General features: G+C 38.2%; 1 protein-coding gene across 1 annotated transcript in view; it reads left to right on the top strand.

Annotated features, from left to right (window-relative positions):
* The window catches only part of zfpm2a (zinc finger protein, FOG family member 2a), a 213,315-nt gene that overhangs the window by 59,876 nt on the left and 135,395 nt on the right, over window positions 1-18,044 (top strand). The window contains exons 2-3 of the mRNA XM_052146270.1: window positions 2,612-2,764; window positions 15,324-15,425. Of these exons, the coding sequence (XP_052002230.1) occupies window positions 2,612-2,764; window positions 15,324-15,425 (255 nt within the window). The remainder of the gene's footprint in view (window positions 1-2,611; window positions 2,765-15,323; window positions 15,426-18,044) is intronic.

The raw sequence follows: 18,044 nt of genomic DNA, 5'->3' as shown, positions 1-18,044 counted from the left end.
GGAGAACTTTTTAATGAGGAAAACATTACAGAGTGTACCTTTTAAGTTACCATTAATTTATATTTACATTTATGCATTTGGCAGACGCTTTTATCCAAAGCGACATACGGTGCACTTATTACAGGGACAATCCCCCCAGAGCAACCTGGAGTTAAGTGACTTGCTCAAGGACACAATGGTGGTGGCCGTGGGGCTCGAACCAGTGACCTTCTGATTAACAGATATGTGCTCATTGGGTAGCACCGTCACCGCACAGCAAGAAGGTCCCCGGTTCGAGTCTCTCCTTGTTCACGCTCTTTCTCTCTCTCTCTTTGAGGGGTAGCTCAGTGAGTATTGATGCTAACTACCACCCCTGGAGTCACAAGTTCGAATCCAGATTGTGCTGAGTGACTCCAGCCAGGTCTCCTAAGCAACCAAATTGGCCCGGTTGCTAGGGAGGGTAGAGTCCCATGGGCTAACCTCCTTTTGGTTGCAATTAGTGGTTCTCTCTCTCAATGGGGTATGTGGTAAGTTGTGCGTGTATTGCGGAGAGTAGCATGAGTCTCCGCAGTGTCATGCACAATGAGCCATGTGATAAGATGCGCGGATTGGCGGTCTCAGAAATGGAGGCAACTGGGACTTGTCCTCCACCACCCGGATTGAGGTGAGCAACCACACCACCACGTTAACCTACTAAGTAGTGGGAAATGGGCATTACAATTCTAAAATAATGTTATCAAATGGAACCTTATTGTAACGTGTGTTTTTTTTTATGTCATTGTTTTCCAAAGTATGTGGTAACAGAGCATTTTGGAAAGGCTCCATTTTCAGGTCAAGAATAAATGCTGTTTCAGTGTAGATGATGGGTGTAAATATAGCAAAATCAATGCGTTTTCAAACTAAAACTTTTTAGTGTGGATATGGCCTTAGTTATCCGAGAAAAATCATCGTTACAATTCCAGGGTGTTTAATTTCATTGCCAGGGCATTTCTAAGCAATTGCTGAGGTGTTCTGAACAGGTCCGGCTCCACAGGTTGGCCTGGTCCACCCAATTATGAGCTTGGCCCACCTTGACAATCATACCCACACCCAACTGTTCGGCCCACTCGGAGGGTACTATGGCCCACCTTACATCTTGTGCAAGAACTGGAGCCAGGCCTTGTTCTGAATTGTTGTTAGCACAGTAATATGAGGTTGCTAGGGTGTGCTTTGTAGTTTCTAGCTGCTTTTTATTACTGGCCCAAATCTATAAAGCCCACTCCCAAGTCTCTATGACATTTTAGTCTCTAGATATCATTTGTGTCCCTCCTTCAATGTAAGTATGTTAGATTGCTTAGAACATTAAACATACAGGTCTCCTCTACACACGGCATGATTTGAGGTATCATTCATAAAGCACAAACACTTTAGGATGAGTTACGCACCAAAGCATAATTCCATATTTTTGAAAAAACCCTCAGTATGAGCACTAATAGTGATGCTTGCCTTAGAAAACACCACTGTTAAGACTTTTCTGAAGTTTTTATACCATAATGTAATGATACAGTATTGCTAAACAAAATGCACTATTATTTGTATAGAGATGTATTCAATTTTTCTTTGGTGGAGTTGTAGAAAACACTTTTTCAAATGTGGTTTAACTGCTTTTTTTCTTTAGGTTTACATGTTAGGTAGAAGCAATTCCACCAGTGCCTTGATTGCAGCAAAATCGTAATATGCAAATACCAAAAAAATAAAAGACAGCTACAAGCTTAAGTCAAGAAATATTTTAGATAAAAGAAAGAAAAAAAAAATAGCATTGCAGAGAGCGGAGAAAAAAATTAATCATTGGGAACAAATGTCTCCTTTAAGATTGCACCGGTGTATTACCTGGAGGCATGAAATGTAAATGGAAAATCAACATTGTATCCTGTGATAAGGCAGACAAATTAATAAAGGCATTTTCTGTCCTTCGCTCCTGCTGATGCTGGTGTTAAAAGTCAGCAGGTCATGCGAGAGGAACTTTTCTCCAGATGAAGAGGGTTTATATGGTTTGACACAGGCAGCTCGAGACACGTGCATCAGCGGTCATAAGGCGACTCAGTCAAGTGGGCCAGGCACAAAAAAACGCTCTTTCCTGAGAAGATATTATTAACCATGTTGAGAAATGGAATCCTGCATTCTCAACATACATTTTTTTAAAACAGTACAGGTAGGCCTATGTTATAAAGTATGCAGTATGCAAAGATAAATGTGTTAAATAGTAGAGTTCTACATTGTTGCAAATGACCCCATGACTTACAATTTCAGATCAAACAAGTCAAAAAGGAGATGTCTGCTCACGGCATAGGCAGCTGCTTTCTAACTGTAATTGAACTTCTTAAGTGACTGATTTGAATAACTCTACATAGTTGTTAGTTTGGCAAGCGGTCCTTTTTAATTGGATTCAACTTTTCTTATATTGCTTTTTTCTGGAATGTAATTATTTCTATGTATGTTTACAATCTGGGACAGTCTTCTTTGTGAATGATTTCACAACGCTGCTTTCAAATTTGTACAAAATGAAAAATAATTAAAAACTTTGAAAAGGTATCTACAGCCTTCGCATGTTCATAATGATTTCTCTGATGGCAAGTGAATGTTCTGTGTTTAGGTCCACTGGACGGAGGTCTGGAGGAGGAAGAGGAGGAGTGTATCTCAGACGAGCTCGCAATGAAAGAGGAGTTTTCGGTGGAGGACAATTTTGCTGCTGACTTTGAGCCAGACAACCTCACCTGCGAGGACATGGAATACTTTTGTGGCAAAGGTCAGCCATAGCATGCCTCTCACAACCCTACTGAAAAAAAAAACCTGGCTGGTTTGCAGGCCTTAGATTGTCTCCTAGCTTTGTCAGGCTGGTCTGTTTTGCTGGTTTTAGTAATGTTTTGGGCATTTGTCAGCTGGTTGGGCTGGGAGACTGGCTTCAACTCGACCAATCAAACTAGCTTAAACCAGCTAAGACTGGCAAACCAGCGGCTCATTTAAGATGTTGTTAAAGTAGGGAAAACAGAGCCACAAGCAAGCCTTTCAATATTCATCAAAGTACATATCTTGGCGAACCAAAAGTAGCATAACATTTGTACGATCTTAAAAAATGTATGTAATGCTCAGAGATTGGAAATTAATTTCCATTTAAGGGCCTGAAATATACCTGAAAACCGGAGTTTGATCTAAGAAATTTCAACCAAATTAGGCCAGGATTTACCATGGGAATGTAAACGTAGTTGGGGCTTTTGTGAATATCCCTTAAAGGGTTAGTTCCCCCCAAAATAAACCATTCTGTCATTTAATCACCCTCATTATTTTCCAAACAGTTTGACTTTCCTTCTTCCGTGAAACACAAACTGAGATGGATAGTGGAATGTTGATGTGTCCTATGACTGTAAAGTTCTGAAAATGACAAAAATACTCCATATGTATGTTCCACAAAGTATTCCATATGTGACTTCTGCACTATTTATCTGAAGGCATACTTAAAACATCAATGATGCCAAACAGCATTGGCAGCTGAGCATTGAGTTTGAATTTGCACAAGCTTGAATGAGGTTCTGTAGCTAGTGTCAAGGGGAAGATTTTAAGCAAATAATTTACATTTTGGCCTGTTCTACATTGAAAGCTGTCATATGACTTCAGAATACTTGTAGTTGAATGACCTACTTTTATTATACTTAAATTAATTTAAATTCATCCAAAATTAATTTTTTGGTGTACTAGACTGAGGCCTCAAAGTTCATGCTTTGCATTCTCAGCTTTGCCGTGTTCTTGATAATGAAGAGTTTGCTTTGAATGTCCCTCTGCCTCAAGCAAATGTTTTTAAATAACATTTCTTTAAAAAACCTACAGTGCCCAAAGGGATTTCATTCAAGGACTGTCTTTGAGGAGCAGAATCTTTTTAAGTTCCACTCCGCTATGATTTTCCTTTTGTTCTTCAGGAAAAGGCATAACATGTCTGAACCTTAGAACTAATGGCAGTTCGGCACTATTTTATTTCACTATTTTTTTTATTTTACTATTTTAATTTTATATTTGTCTCATGCTGTTTGTCTAAATGTAATGGCCCTGCAGATAAATAAATATTTTGCTTTGCTTTGTTTATGAAGCTTTATTCAGAGGCAGATGGCTTGGGGATATAATACAGTATTTTTCCACTAACAATAAAGTGCCATTTAACAGCGTTTATTAGACATGGATTTGGTACCATAATTATACTGATGATAATACCATGATAATAATAATAATAATATATATATATATATATATATATATATATATATATATATATATATAAATGTGATTGCGTTTTTTTAACACGTTATTTTTTATAAACTTAATCACACAGAAATAATGCATTAAATCGGTTGTCGTTTAATGTGTTATTTCTGTGTGATTACGTTTATAAAAAAATAACGCGTTAAAAAAATGTACGCAATTAATCGCAATGCCCCCAGACCGTAATAAGGAAGATTCCTGAGAAATGCAAGCTTGTAGTACCACCTGTTTACTCCAGAGGGCAGTAAGTGAAACTTCAGCTGTATGGGCAATGCGCAGTTTGTACAGTGAACAAAACAACCATCCAGCAGACAGCACAACACAAACACGCGTTACGTTCTTGCCGTATCACCCTGCAGCTATTGCCTGGTTGCCCACTAAAGCTAAGCAGGGTTGAGCCTGGCCAGTACCTGGATGGGAGACCTCCTGGGGAAAACCAAGGTTGCTGCTGGAAGTGGTATTAGGGAGGCCAGCAGGGGGTGCTCACCCTACGTTCTGTGTGGGTCCTAATGCCCCAGTATAGCGACAGGGACACTATACTGTAAAAAAAAGCACCGTCTTTCGGATGGGATGTTAAACCGAGGTCCTGACTCTCTGTGGTCATTAAAAATCCCTAGGGCACTTCTCGTAAAAGAGTAGGGGTTTAACCCCGGTGTCCTAGCCAAATTCCCCCATTGGCCCCTATCTATCATGGCCTCCTAATAATCTCCATCCCTGAATTGGCTACATCACTCTACCATCTCCTCTCCACCAATAGCTGGTGTGTGGTGGGCGTTCTGGCACACTATGGCTGCCGTCGCATCATCCAGGTGGATGCTGCACACTGGTGGTGGTTGAGGAGATTCCCCCTATACTATGTAAAGCACTTTGAGTTTGAGAAAAGCGCTATATAAATGTAAGTTGTTGTTGTTGTTGTTGTTCTTGTGTTCAAAACACTTGATGGAGCGCAAATTCGAACTAAGGGATCTCAAGATGTGTTCTAAGTGTTAAACTATATTTATTTTGACACGGTGACCTAAAACATTTATGTTTATGACACAACGCACCCGAGATCAGCAAATATTTGTACATGCGATTAATTGTGATCAATTAATTGGGACACCATGTAATTAATTTGATTACAAATTATATATAATATATAATGATTAAACAGACATATACATTGTTTCTATCCAAATGGCTAATGTATATCAAGACATTCAATAAAAATTTATAATATTGTTTATATGATTCCATTTTAAATGTATACTTGTATACACTAAAAATGTACCAAAATATGGTTTTTGGACATGGTACCTTGGTACACCATGTAAATACCATGGTCATTCAGTACCATAGAAAACATCATCTGATTCCATCACTGTATCATGGTAAATGTCACAGTACTTTTTTTTCTCTAAGGGTTGGACCAAAACTCTCACATTCTGGAGTTAGTTACTTAGTATGTACTTGAGTCAAAGCCATTTGATGGCCCTTTTGTTGTGGGCAGCACCATGTATTAGCAAATCTCCTCTTAGATTCTGTACTTTTTGATGGCTTTGCTAAAACGAAGACCGATGGTGGTCCAAAGTTTAAACTTGTTTGCTTCCAGGATGCCCAAGTAATCTTTCCATTGTCATACGCAAGGAGTTTATGTCAGATTTTTCAACCGCCCCATCACAATCCTGCACTAAGTCTTCCATGTCCTCAAATTCTTTGGACAAGTTCCCATTCTCTTCCATTTAACAAGTAGTACAAGCTCATCAGGTGTAGTCATTCCCTCACGATCCTCTGCTCAATTAGATCTCTTTAAAGCGCATTTAGCAATGAGTGGCTTAAATTCACTCCACTTATGAGAAAGTGCTGTGAATTAATGCAAACTCAATCCTGGTGGCATTAAACGGTTTATGTGTGTTATTCCTCAGCTATAGAACAGTAGAGAGGGTTCTCTTGATTAAGTAAACCCTCTCAAACGAGATGGCGAGCTTTAATTATCCCAGAGCAGAGTTAAACGTTGGCTTTAAAAAGCAGTCACTCATCCCTGGGCCTTTATCTGTTCTGAAGAATAAGGTCTCCTGTGTGAAGTTCCTTGCTGGCAGGCAGTTGCTCCACTGGTCACTCAAAGTTCAGTGTTCGTGTATCTCTGTCGTCATTTGCCGAAAACTAGCTTGTCACGAGAACCTAAAACCTTCATTAAAAGTTTCAGCCCATAATAGGTATTAAAAAGCTGTCGGAACACAAAGAGAAATCGCACATTTTCATTAACTTACGAAGCCCTTATTAACTTAGATCGGACAACGGTGAAGTAGCAAAGCAGCTTAAATTCACAGAGTTCAGGCAGTTGGATGCCAACAAAGTCTCTGTCATTTTCTGAAGTCTTCAAGAAAGGATATCTGTTGTGCTTTGCAGTCAGAAGCTAGAGGCCCTCATAAACCTGGTTTGATTAGAGCTGGTTTGGCCTGGTTTGATGCTTTAAGAGGGATTTTGGGCACTTGTCTGAAAGTTGAAGACCAGTTTACCAGGTTAAACCAGCAAAGACCAACAAACCGCTTTAGATTGGTTTAAGATAAGTTGTTCAGTTGGGTAACCCAGTTTTGCCAAACTGAAAGGCCAGCAAGACCAGCATAAATTAGTGAAGACCAGTAAACCACTTGAGACTGGATTAAGATGTGTTTTTCAATAAGCCTAGACAGGAGACAAAACTAAGCCTAACTGAGAGACAAGCAAGGCCATCTTAAACCATCAAAGACCAACAAACTGTTTTAGACTAGTTTAAGATGTGTTTTTCAAAAGGGCAAGACAGCTTGTTCAGGCTGGGTTATCAGCAAGATAAGCTAAGACCAGCAAAGACCAAAAAACTGCTTTAGTCTAGTCTTTGAGTTTTTTAGTAGGGCAAAACAGTTTGTCCATGCTGGGAGACCAGCTTAAAACTGTGAAGACCAGTAAACCACTTTAGACTGGTTTAAGAAGTGTTTATTCAGTAAGGCAACCAGCTTAGCCAAGCAGAAAGACCAACAAGACCAGCTTAAAACAGAAAATACCAATAAACCACTTTAGACTTGTTTATGATCTATTGTTCAGTTGCGAAAACAACATTTGTCGCACCTTAGACTGGTTTAAGATGTGTTTTTCAATAGGTCGAAACGGCTTGGCTAGGCTGGGAGGTCAGAAAGACCAGCTTTAACCAGCAAAGACAAACAAGCCACTTTAGACTGGTTTTTGCTGGTTTTTGCTCAGCAAGGACATACAGTATGGATATGATGTTCTGGTGTCCACATATTTTTAGCTGTTTTGTGATTGTAGCTCAAGAACCATCATGCATTTTGATCATCAAATCTTTCTTTGAAATGGTGACTTTTGAGCGAAACACACATCTCTGCACGTCCCTCATTTCAATTCCAAACAGCCTTTGTTGAACCAAATACCCTGAAACAGTGAGGGGTCCCTCTCCGAGGCCATCCTAAACTGTTTGGAGAGGTTCTCGGCTTCAGTGGCATCATTGGACACTCATGTACCATGAAATGATTGAGATGCTTCCGTCAATGGCTTCATACAAATGGTTTCGAAACAGTGTGCGCAGTGTGAAATTAAGTCTCTGCCAATGAATGGGGTGAATCTAGCGCACAAACGTGAATAAACATGAAACCTGAGGCCTTACAGAGGAGATGGGCCCCCTTATTTGAAAGAGGAAAAGAAGAATATAAATAGAAAAAAGGCACTCCTGGTACTCCAGCGAGACAACCTTGTTGTCTCCTTGACAATTGATGTACCCCCAAAAAACATCCTTTCCATGCTTAATTTCACATTTATGGAGCTGTGCTTGTGAACAAGTTTCAAACTGAAATTTACAAGCTTCGGTCACACTCGCCACTGTAATTGTTAGAATGCTGGTGTCGAATTTCCCCAAGCACATTTTTCTTCTTTTACAGAAATTGTGAAATTTGACCTTGCTTACGCATTTGTCCAGTCTTGTAAAAGTTTTAGTTGACAGCAGATGAGTTGGACTTTCATGAGTGCAGTTGCATCAAAGTCACGTTAAGGCAGGTCAGGTCACTCGCCGGCCATATTCACAGCGCCTCTTGGCCTTTTGTAGGCATACAAGCACTGCTCCTGCAGTATCTACTTGAATGAGGAATGACCAAAATCGCCAAAACTGTTAATCAAGATTATGATCAAATAGCATATTATCAAAATCTAAAAACAAATAATGATATCATAAATTGAGCTTCTTTAGCTCAGATCATATTCTGAGCATATTCTCATAGCTCATATATATATATATATATATATATATATATATATATATATATATATATATATATTATCCCACAGTCTGTTTTCGCTACTTTCCTGCCTGATTTTATTTTTATCTATCAACATGATTGGCTTGGGAGAGTCTCGTGACTCCCATCCAATCAAATCACACTTAAAAAACTTGATTGGCAGCTGCAGATTTGGTGCCATCTGTGGAGAATGCCTCAAGCACAGTTTGTGGCTGAACGTATCCGGCCGCACATGGAAGGGCTTTTCGCAGTGAAAAATGCAAATTTCTTGATAGTGTCTTGTGATTTTAACTTGCTCAAGCCAGATATCAGCATTAATCCTGCCTCTAATTTGAAGAAACGTATCGAGGTAAATTTAATATTTCTGTTACTAGATTCTGTGTGTCTATAATGTAGCCAGTAATTGAACTATCTATAACTTTAGATTACTATATTATACTATACTATAACTACAGAGATGCTAAATTAGTTTATAATTATGCTTAGCCTTTATAAAGAACTAAATCAATCAAAGGACAATGTGTCCCATTATGCCCATATATATATATATATATATATATATATATATATATATATATATATATATACTGTATAACGTATCTATATACATGTCTATATATACATATATTAGATGTTACTAAGAAAGTCCAACAGTGTATGTACATGTATCCTAGGAGCTTGATGACATTTTTATTCCCCTAGAATGTTAGACATTCTTTCAACACTGTCATGTCATCCACATCTAAAATGCTGTAAATAAAAAAAAAAAGAAATAAAAAAAAGACTTCTTATTGTTGCTAAGGCTAATTTCATAGCTATCAGTTATGCATCCTAAATAAAGACAATTAAATATTATTTTCTTATTTTTTACATATTTTTCAAAATTACAACTTGATTGGAAATGATGCCCAATAACTATATTCTGCTCACAAATCATATTTACTCTAAATGTTATATTTTGTCTCCTCTTGTCTTATATTTCATCTCAGGCATGCTTTTCAATGAAACATTTGTCAACATGTTCAACAATTGCACAACTTTTATTAAAAAAGAAAAAAAAATTGGTTTGTTTGGTTTGTTTATTTCACCCATTTTTTATTATATTATTGTTTTAAACATAATAGTTTGTATTTTTGTTACAGATTTTATTGTTTGATATTGTAAGTCTAGGTTGGACAAGGTGCTTGATTATTGCCTCTGCTTATTATAGTGCATGTGCATTACAATACAACATTAGAACTATTGGCCACGGTAACATGCAGGCAGTCATCTTAAAAAAAACAACAAAAAACAACAACAACAACATAAGAAACCCACATTTACACGAGACTTGAAATCAGTTGATTATTCTCTGGTTTTCACGTCAAATCTTAAACTGTCATGTGCACAGCTTATTGAGCATAATTGGTGCAAAATTGTGCATGTAAACACACTTAGCTACACATTGGAAAAGGTAGCTTGTTAATGAAAAAACTACACTGTTTTGAAAATGATTGTTGAAAATGGTGCTAAATTAGCGGCACTGCTGATTTAAGTAAGCTATTGGCCAAAACTGGTTGTATGTGACATAGCATGCTGCATTGGTTTCCCTTCAAACAGAATTATAAATCGTGGCAGGTCAGACAGATTTGAGCCTTGATAATATAGTGAGCATTGCACAGTGGCCTTGGTAGCAACAAAGTCACTAATTCTCATGAAAGCAACAGCATAAACTTGTTCAATATGAATTAATTGATCTCAATGACAGTGATTCTATTCTTTTCAGATCTTGTCACAGCTGAGAAAGAATAATTATTAGTCATTTTAGCCCATAGCAAGGTGCCACTTATGAACAAATCCTTTAAAATCCAGGCGGCCTTGCGACTAAAGCCAATAAACAGAAAGCAAGAGAATTAATTACGCTCCTCTTTGTACGATTTCCTCGCTAATCGGGATCTTCGGCAACAGAAAGATCTTTTCAATATATTTTCCCATTGCTGTTGCTGTGCGCAAGAGAATATGGGGAACGCTCATTTGCCGAGCGATAAGATGAAAGACACATCCCTTTAGCCCCATTTGACTCTGCACAGGAAATGATTCATTAATGTTTGTTTTGTATGACAATCTAGCCAGGCCAGATCAACATACTCCAGACAGCATTGCGCGAAGAGATAACGCAGGCCGGCAGGAGCCAGAAAAGAGCCACAGCCAGTTCCTGTAATGACGTGGAATTTATAGGCCTTTAAAGAGATAGTGCTGAGGCCTTCTACTAATCACACACTGCGCTGGGGTGCTGGGTGGGATTTTGTGGGGTTATTTTCCTTTGTTTTTTTTTTTTTTTTTAACATTCTGGAGGCATTTATAAAAACTATTTTATTCAACCGCCAAATGTTGCATGCCAATGCAGATTTTTGGTCCGAAAACGAAACTATGGACTTTGAGCATTTGATTGGTGGAGTTCCATCTGTAGTGCAATTTTTATACAGATGTTTCTAGTTTATTTTACACAATCTCAATTACTACTGTTTTAAATGGAGGGTAAATATTAGTTTCCTAAGTGGCCACCCATTACCAAGCATAAACATATTAGCATGTTATCTTCAAAACACACAGGATACATAATCCAACAGGTCCCATTGTTAGAAAACAATCCAACAAGGCAATTTTGGTCTTGTAATTTGTCTCCTTTTACCTTGCAATGTAATAACGGCACAACTCACATGAAGCAAGTACTTCATATGACTTCGATTATTAAACATGAATACAAAGGATATAATACAAGTAAAACATTAACAACACAACTCTAGTTTTATTGGAAAATAATTCTGGTACTTTTAAATGTGAATTCTTGATATACAAACACCCATTGCCCTTATAAAAACGTACTGTGCAATACAGTGGTACTACGATGGTATCGGATGGTAGTACCATGATTCTTTGATATTTAATGCAGTTCAGAACTCATTTTACTTCTGTTATCTGAAGTATTACAGAGTGAAACAGGATATTTAATGGAAAAAATAAATATAGGGTGGAACTTGATTTTATCCAATGTAATTGATTGGATCGTGAAAAGTGGGTCTTACATAGGTTGGAGGAAAGGGATTGAAAATTGAGAGGGATTTGTGACATCAGCTGATAAAGAACATTGGAGCAATTTGTTTTTATTATTATAATTATTACAATAAGATTATGGAAATACATTTATTTTTTTATTTTTGTTTATTTTTGGATTAATGCACACCATTGAAACAGTGTTTGTTTGTATTAGCCATTAGAATCGAGACAATGTAATTGTCTGTTTGATCGTTGTGTCTCGCTTTCGGTTTGCTGGGATTAGAAAGCTCAGATCTCCTTAAAATCACCCTTGCCAGATTGATATTTTCAAGGGCTTCCTTGTACAACAGTGCTGTGAGGAAGCGAAAAGCCAATATGACTTTGTGTCTACCTTGCTGCAGGAGCTGTTTGTGTAAATCGCCTATAAGCTTATTGACCCGCATGCATGTCACTGCCATTAGACAGAACAGAGGAGCTGCCTTCTGATTGACTGATTGCACCAGCTCACTAACTCTATCCTAATGTCTGACATACAGTGCATTCAGAAAGTATTCAGACCCCTACATTTTTTCACATTTTGTTGTGTTGCAGCTTTATGCTTAAATGCTTAAAATTATATATATTTTCACATCAATCTACACTCCATGCCCCATAATGACAAAGCAAAAAAATTGTTTTTGATAACTTAGCAAATGTATGAAAAAAAAAAAAAAAAAACTGAAATATCACATTGGCATAAGTATTCAGACCCTTAACTCAGTACTTAGTTGAAGCACCTTTGGCAGCGATTACAGCCTCGGGTCTTTTTGGGTATGGTGCAACAAGCTTTGCACACCTGGATTTGGGGATTTTCTGCCATTCTTCTCTGCGGATCCTCTCAAGCTCTGTCAGGTCCGGGCTCTGGCTGGGCCACTCATGAACATTCACAGAGTTGTCCCTAAGCCACTCTTGCGTTGTCTTGGCTGTGTGCTTAGGGTCATTGTCCTGTTAGAAGGTGAACCTTCGGCCCAGTCTGAGGTCCTGAGCACTCTGGACCAGGTTTTCATTAAGGATATCTCTGTATTTTGCTGCATTCAGCTTTCCTTCAACCCTGACCAGCCCCCAAGTCCCTGCCACTGAAAAACACTCCCACCCATGATGATACCTCCACCATGCTTCACTGTTGGGATGGTATTGTGCAGGTGGTTTCCTCCAGACATGACGCTTGAGATTTAGGCTAAACAGATCTCTGGAGCGCAACCAGAGTAACCATCGGGTTCATGGTCACCTCTCTTACCAAATCCATTCTCCCCTAATTGCTCAGTTTGGCTGGACAGCCAGCTTTAGGATAAGTCCTGGTTGTTCCAAATTTCTTCCAGAAGAATTATGGAGGCCATTGTACTCATGGGAACCTTAAATGCAGCAATTTGTTGCCTTCCCTAGATCTGTGCCTCGACACAATCCTGTCTCTGAACTCTGCTGGCAGTTCCTTTGACCTCATGGCTTGGATTTTGCTCTGATATGCATTTTCAGCTGTGAGACTTATATGGTGTGTGCCTTTCCAAAAATCTGTTTTTTGCTTTGTCATTATGGAGTATGGAGTGTAGATTGATATAAAAAAATAATAATTTAAAACATTTTAGCATAAGGCTGCAACATAACAAAATGTGAAAAAAATTAAGGGGTCTAAATACTTTCTGAATGCACTGTATGCATGCATGGATGCACTCACACACACACAAACAACATCTACAAGGCTTCGAAACAAGTCAAGATGAAGAAAACTTACTAATAAAAGGAAACTTCTTTTAATGTGGGTATGATTTGGATTTTAAAAAAAATTCACCAAACTGAAAACTACATTCTATTACATTCCAGTCATATACATTTTATGTTGGTCAATGGTGCTCCTCTGTACCTGTTGGCACGATGTTTTCCTGGCGGATTTCAGCCATTTTCCTGAAAGAAATTTCAAGCCTCTGTGACATTTGTTCCCAGCGAGGTTGCCTTGGTGATTGTGTTTAAAATGCATTGCGAACAGTGTTAGATAGAAGGCAGAAAATCCTTAATCGCTGCTTAATTAATGAATCATCTTGTAGCTTCATTTCCTGAGCGGTAATTAAACAGTTCCAATGCATTTTGTTACAGGGCTTAACATGTTCGCCGGAGATCAAGGTAGAGTCTTTAATGTTATCTCGATGCTTTTCCAAACTCACTACACTAGAAAGGAACTGTTTATATTGGCTTTTGTTATCCTTATGGTAATGCTCAATGAGAATGCTAAGGAGCTTCTCGAGGCCTGACAATACAAAAAGTGAGGCAGTTTTAGTGAGAGAGAGCGAGGAGGACAGAGTGAATAAAAAAAGCTGATCCCTGGCATGCTGGAAAATAGGTCAGAGTGACCTCATGTGCCGTAAGTAGGGCAGTGTAGCCCTCTCTGCTCGCCCGGGTGTGCAGAGGCAAGCAAGAAGCTGCAATCCTTTTGGCCATGTTTACTTGCCTGCCTTTGAAGTGAACCACGTCTTAACGGGCTTAAACACAGCATGGCGAGAGAATTTGATCTTTAGATTAACCCATCGGGATGGAGCAGTGTGTGTTTGAGGATCATGGTGAAGGCCTTTCCGCTGCGCTACAGGGTCGGCTATAGAGTGGCTGTACCCAAAGTGTGACTGTTGTTGGATAAACTTATTAAAGAAGACCCACATTCAGTCATTCATTCACTGGCCTTACCTGAAGTGTTGTCCTCTATCTTTTAGGTGGATTCATAAGACCCTGTTTACAGATACAAGTAGACAGACAAGACACATCGACATTTGTATCTGGTTGTTGTATTTGTCTCTTTGACCACTTGTGGTCAGATTTCAACGACATTCATCAATCATTACGTCAGTGTGCAACAGCATGATAAAAAAAATGGTGCAGTGTTTCTCACAATTACACTTGCATTTAATCTTAGCACAACCATGATGTTTAGAGCACAATACTACCTGTATCTACCAGTACCAGTATTGACTGGGCTTTGGGTATTATCTACGCTTTGGGTGTGTGCACCTAACATCTGTGTTACAATATTGAGTTTAGGTATACTGAAAGAAAGTATTTGTCCATGTATATGTATGCACTTTTTAAAATTTTCAGATTGGACGACTATTTTCAGTAAAGCTACACATTCGGTAAAGCTACACAGTTTGAAACGCTTGTTTTAGCACAGTAGTTGATTGAAAGGTGAGTTTGCGGTTCTATTGCACCTGTTCAAACACATTCAAATTAATGAGCATTGACACTATGAGCCCAACGTGGTCATTTGTGTTTGTGACCACCTCCCACTTGCTTGAAGTGGACCACGTTTACACCTGTCTCTAGCGTTGTTCCATTTCAAACGGATCACCCAAATCGCATCTTAATACCAGGTGTAAATGGCCCATAAAAACACATCAAGGCATTATTTAGATGTCAGCATTTTAGATTGGATCGAATACATCATTGTCTCTTTGATACCATTGCTTCATATTTGCTGTAAGCTGTAAGTGTCCATTAAGAGCTGTACAGGAGATTTGTCATAGATTGTGTTTCAGTCATCCATCCATCCATCCATCCATCCATCCATCCATCCATCCACTCTTTATGGACTTTATATCATCCAACCGTCCATCCGAGTGTTTTTGTGTATTTACACCTTCACAATTATAAATGATATTTTTAAACCAATACACACTGACAATACAGTATGAATACATTGTCTATTAAAATCAATCAATTTATTGTTTGTTTGATTTTCAGGGGAAGAGAATCGCAACAGAGAATTGGGAGAGAAAGAGATGGAAACAGACACTGAGAAGGTCAGACACCCCCCTCTGGAGCCAGAGGAATGGGACGGCCCACGTAAGAACATTCTGTTCATATATACCTCACACGTGTGCTTGTGTGTGTCACAATAGTGACTTTATATCTCAGATTCTATTTTAAAAGAATTACAACTTTACAATCTCATAATTGCAACTTAATATTTTGCAAATGCACTCATCAAGTGACAGAAACAAATCAAACTGGTGTAAGTTTGCAGTATGTTGCTCTTATTTTGTCATCTATTGTGCACAAACTACTGTACCTCTTGTTGATATCTGCACAGACATATATTTAATTGTCAAACTTATTTTGATTTGTGGTCAAGCATAAATTCCCAGTCATTTGCTTTTAAATATTTAAAGCAAATCTGCATGGCTTGATTCATTCTGAACGTTGTGGCAATGCATTTCAAAGCCACAAATATGGATAAGAAGTTACAATTGTGTGATGTTAAGTTGCAACAGTGACAAAAAACAACAATAAAACAATTGGAAATTGGAAACTTAAAAAAATTAAGTATTGTTGAATAAAATCAACGTTCAAACAATGAGAAATTAAACTGCAAATATAAGAAATTGAGTTGTGAGATATGAAGTCAGAATTACGAGAAATAAACATGCAATGAAACGTGATCACCTACTGTATTCTTACTGTACTATAAAAATCTCCCTGAAATTACAATGTCAAAGAACAGATAGTCTGAGAACAAGAATATCACAATAGAGCAACAGTACGCAGTGATATGACACTCCGTCCTGAAGGTCTAATCCAAACCAGGATCATTCCTGGCTCTCCTTTAACCATTTAGCCCATTAGCTAGCGCCCAGTAATCACTTGTAAGCGGCTCATTATGACACGTTTTAAATGAATCCATCTGGGATCAGGGGATTTTCAGAGCGCTCAATAGCAGGACATCTAAAGATATCCTTGACAAGGCCACCCGACAGAGGTAAAACTCTCGGCTGCTCTTTAAGACTTGAGCTCTTGAATTCATTTGAATTCCAACTTTTATGTTGAATGGTCCTGATTTTGATCACAGTCTTGCTATTTTAACATGCAAAACATTATCAATGTAAAAACAAATGTTTGTTAAAAGATTGTAAATTGGTGCATTAGATATCCACTCTAGCATTCATGAAGTCTGCCATGATTACAGGTTCAAAATGCACTTCCTAATGTAGCATTTTACACTAAAAGTGTTCGTTTGATCTATTTGTCCTAGATTTGTTTGTTTTACTCATGTGGGTCAAGGAGTCATAAGTTTGGCTGATAAGTGACCTTATTTGGACATATGAACAAGTTTTGTAAAGAAACTTATTTTCCCTGCTTAATTCCTAAACAGTATGTAAGCCATCTTGAATCTTCAGTTGAATGGAGTAGATTAAAAAGCTTTGCTTCAAAAAGTTCATTCACAGTACATCTTTTGATGTTTTAAAAGTATGGTTCACCCAAAAGTGAAAATTCATGTTCACAACGCAATTGTGAATATGCAGAAGTGCAAATGAGATTTGAGAGTTGAGTCAGAACAATGAATTAAATGATTGTTTTGTTCTATTTTTTGAGTTTAACAGCACCTAGTCCCAAAATGATTAAATTGCATGAAATAAGAGCCATGTAAAGTCTCCTTTTGTTTTCCATGGAAGAAAAAAGGAAATCATGTAGGCTTAGAATGACCAAAGGGTCAGTAAATGATGACATAATTAAACATTTTGGGTAAACTATTCCTTTAAGATCCAATAGAGAGCACAGAACAGACATAAAAAACAGCTATATTTTCTTTTCCAAGAATCTCGTCTTACCATGGACATTTTCTCTTGCTGTCTCAGTAGAAAGAGAATGTTTTATCTGTCTTTTCGCACTTCTTAAAAGTCACTTAATCAAAGTGATGGATAATACATCAAACAAGATAGCAACACCAGCAATTACTGTTTAGCTGTGGTATCACATTGTAGAATACACAAAATATGATTCCCTGTTTAATGCATATGACCTCCAGAATTTATTGCAGGTACATACAGCACATTTAAAAGAAAGTGGATTTTGGCAAGTTGGCACCGGTGAGCCCCCACCCCCGGGATGTGTATTTTATACTGACAGCGAATCAGAGTTATCAGCACCAATCAGATAATGCATTTATCATTAAATTTCACATTTGCATTTCAATCTGGGAAGGAAATGAGCATTGGCAGGGTAAGATAAGAGAGGTAGCGACTGCGGTAATAAACGGTTCCTGTGATCAGGCAGGCAGTGGGGCTGAGGGGGTCACTCACACAACGACAGGGGCAAGCGCATAGAAAAAGAGGCATCATAGCCCAGTTAAGGCTTTCCGGGAAAAAAATGCTCAGCTTCAAACTGGTGCTTTAAAAAAGGAAGAGGAGGTGGGGGGTGGTGATAGGCCTAATGTTACTTTGATTATTCATCCTGTGAAGCTGAGAGAGAGGCAGTTATTTGGAATGCTCATTGCATGCGTAACTGGGAATAAACTTGCGATAGCTTCACATTTGTTGGTTTGTGGCACTGACTATCTACAACTGACTTTACTAGGTGTGTCAATCCATAAACTTTTATAATTAACTTGATTACATTAAATGACAATTAAATAATCAAATGAATGGCAATATATCGCATGTATCAATGTTAGCTGGACATAGCCCC

The sequence above is a fragment of the Xyrauchen texanus genome, chromosome 17 (assembly GCF_025860055.1).
Source record: "Xyrauchen texanus isolate HMW12.3.18 chromosome 17, RBS_HiC_50CHRs, whole genome shotgun sequence".
Lineage (NCBI taxonomy): Eukaryota > Metazoa > Chordata > Actinopteri > Cypriniformes > Catostomidae > Xyrauchen > Xyrauchen texanus.
Note: the sequence above shows the minus strand (reverse complement) of the source record. Positions and strands in the feature narration are given on the sequence as shown.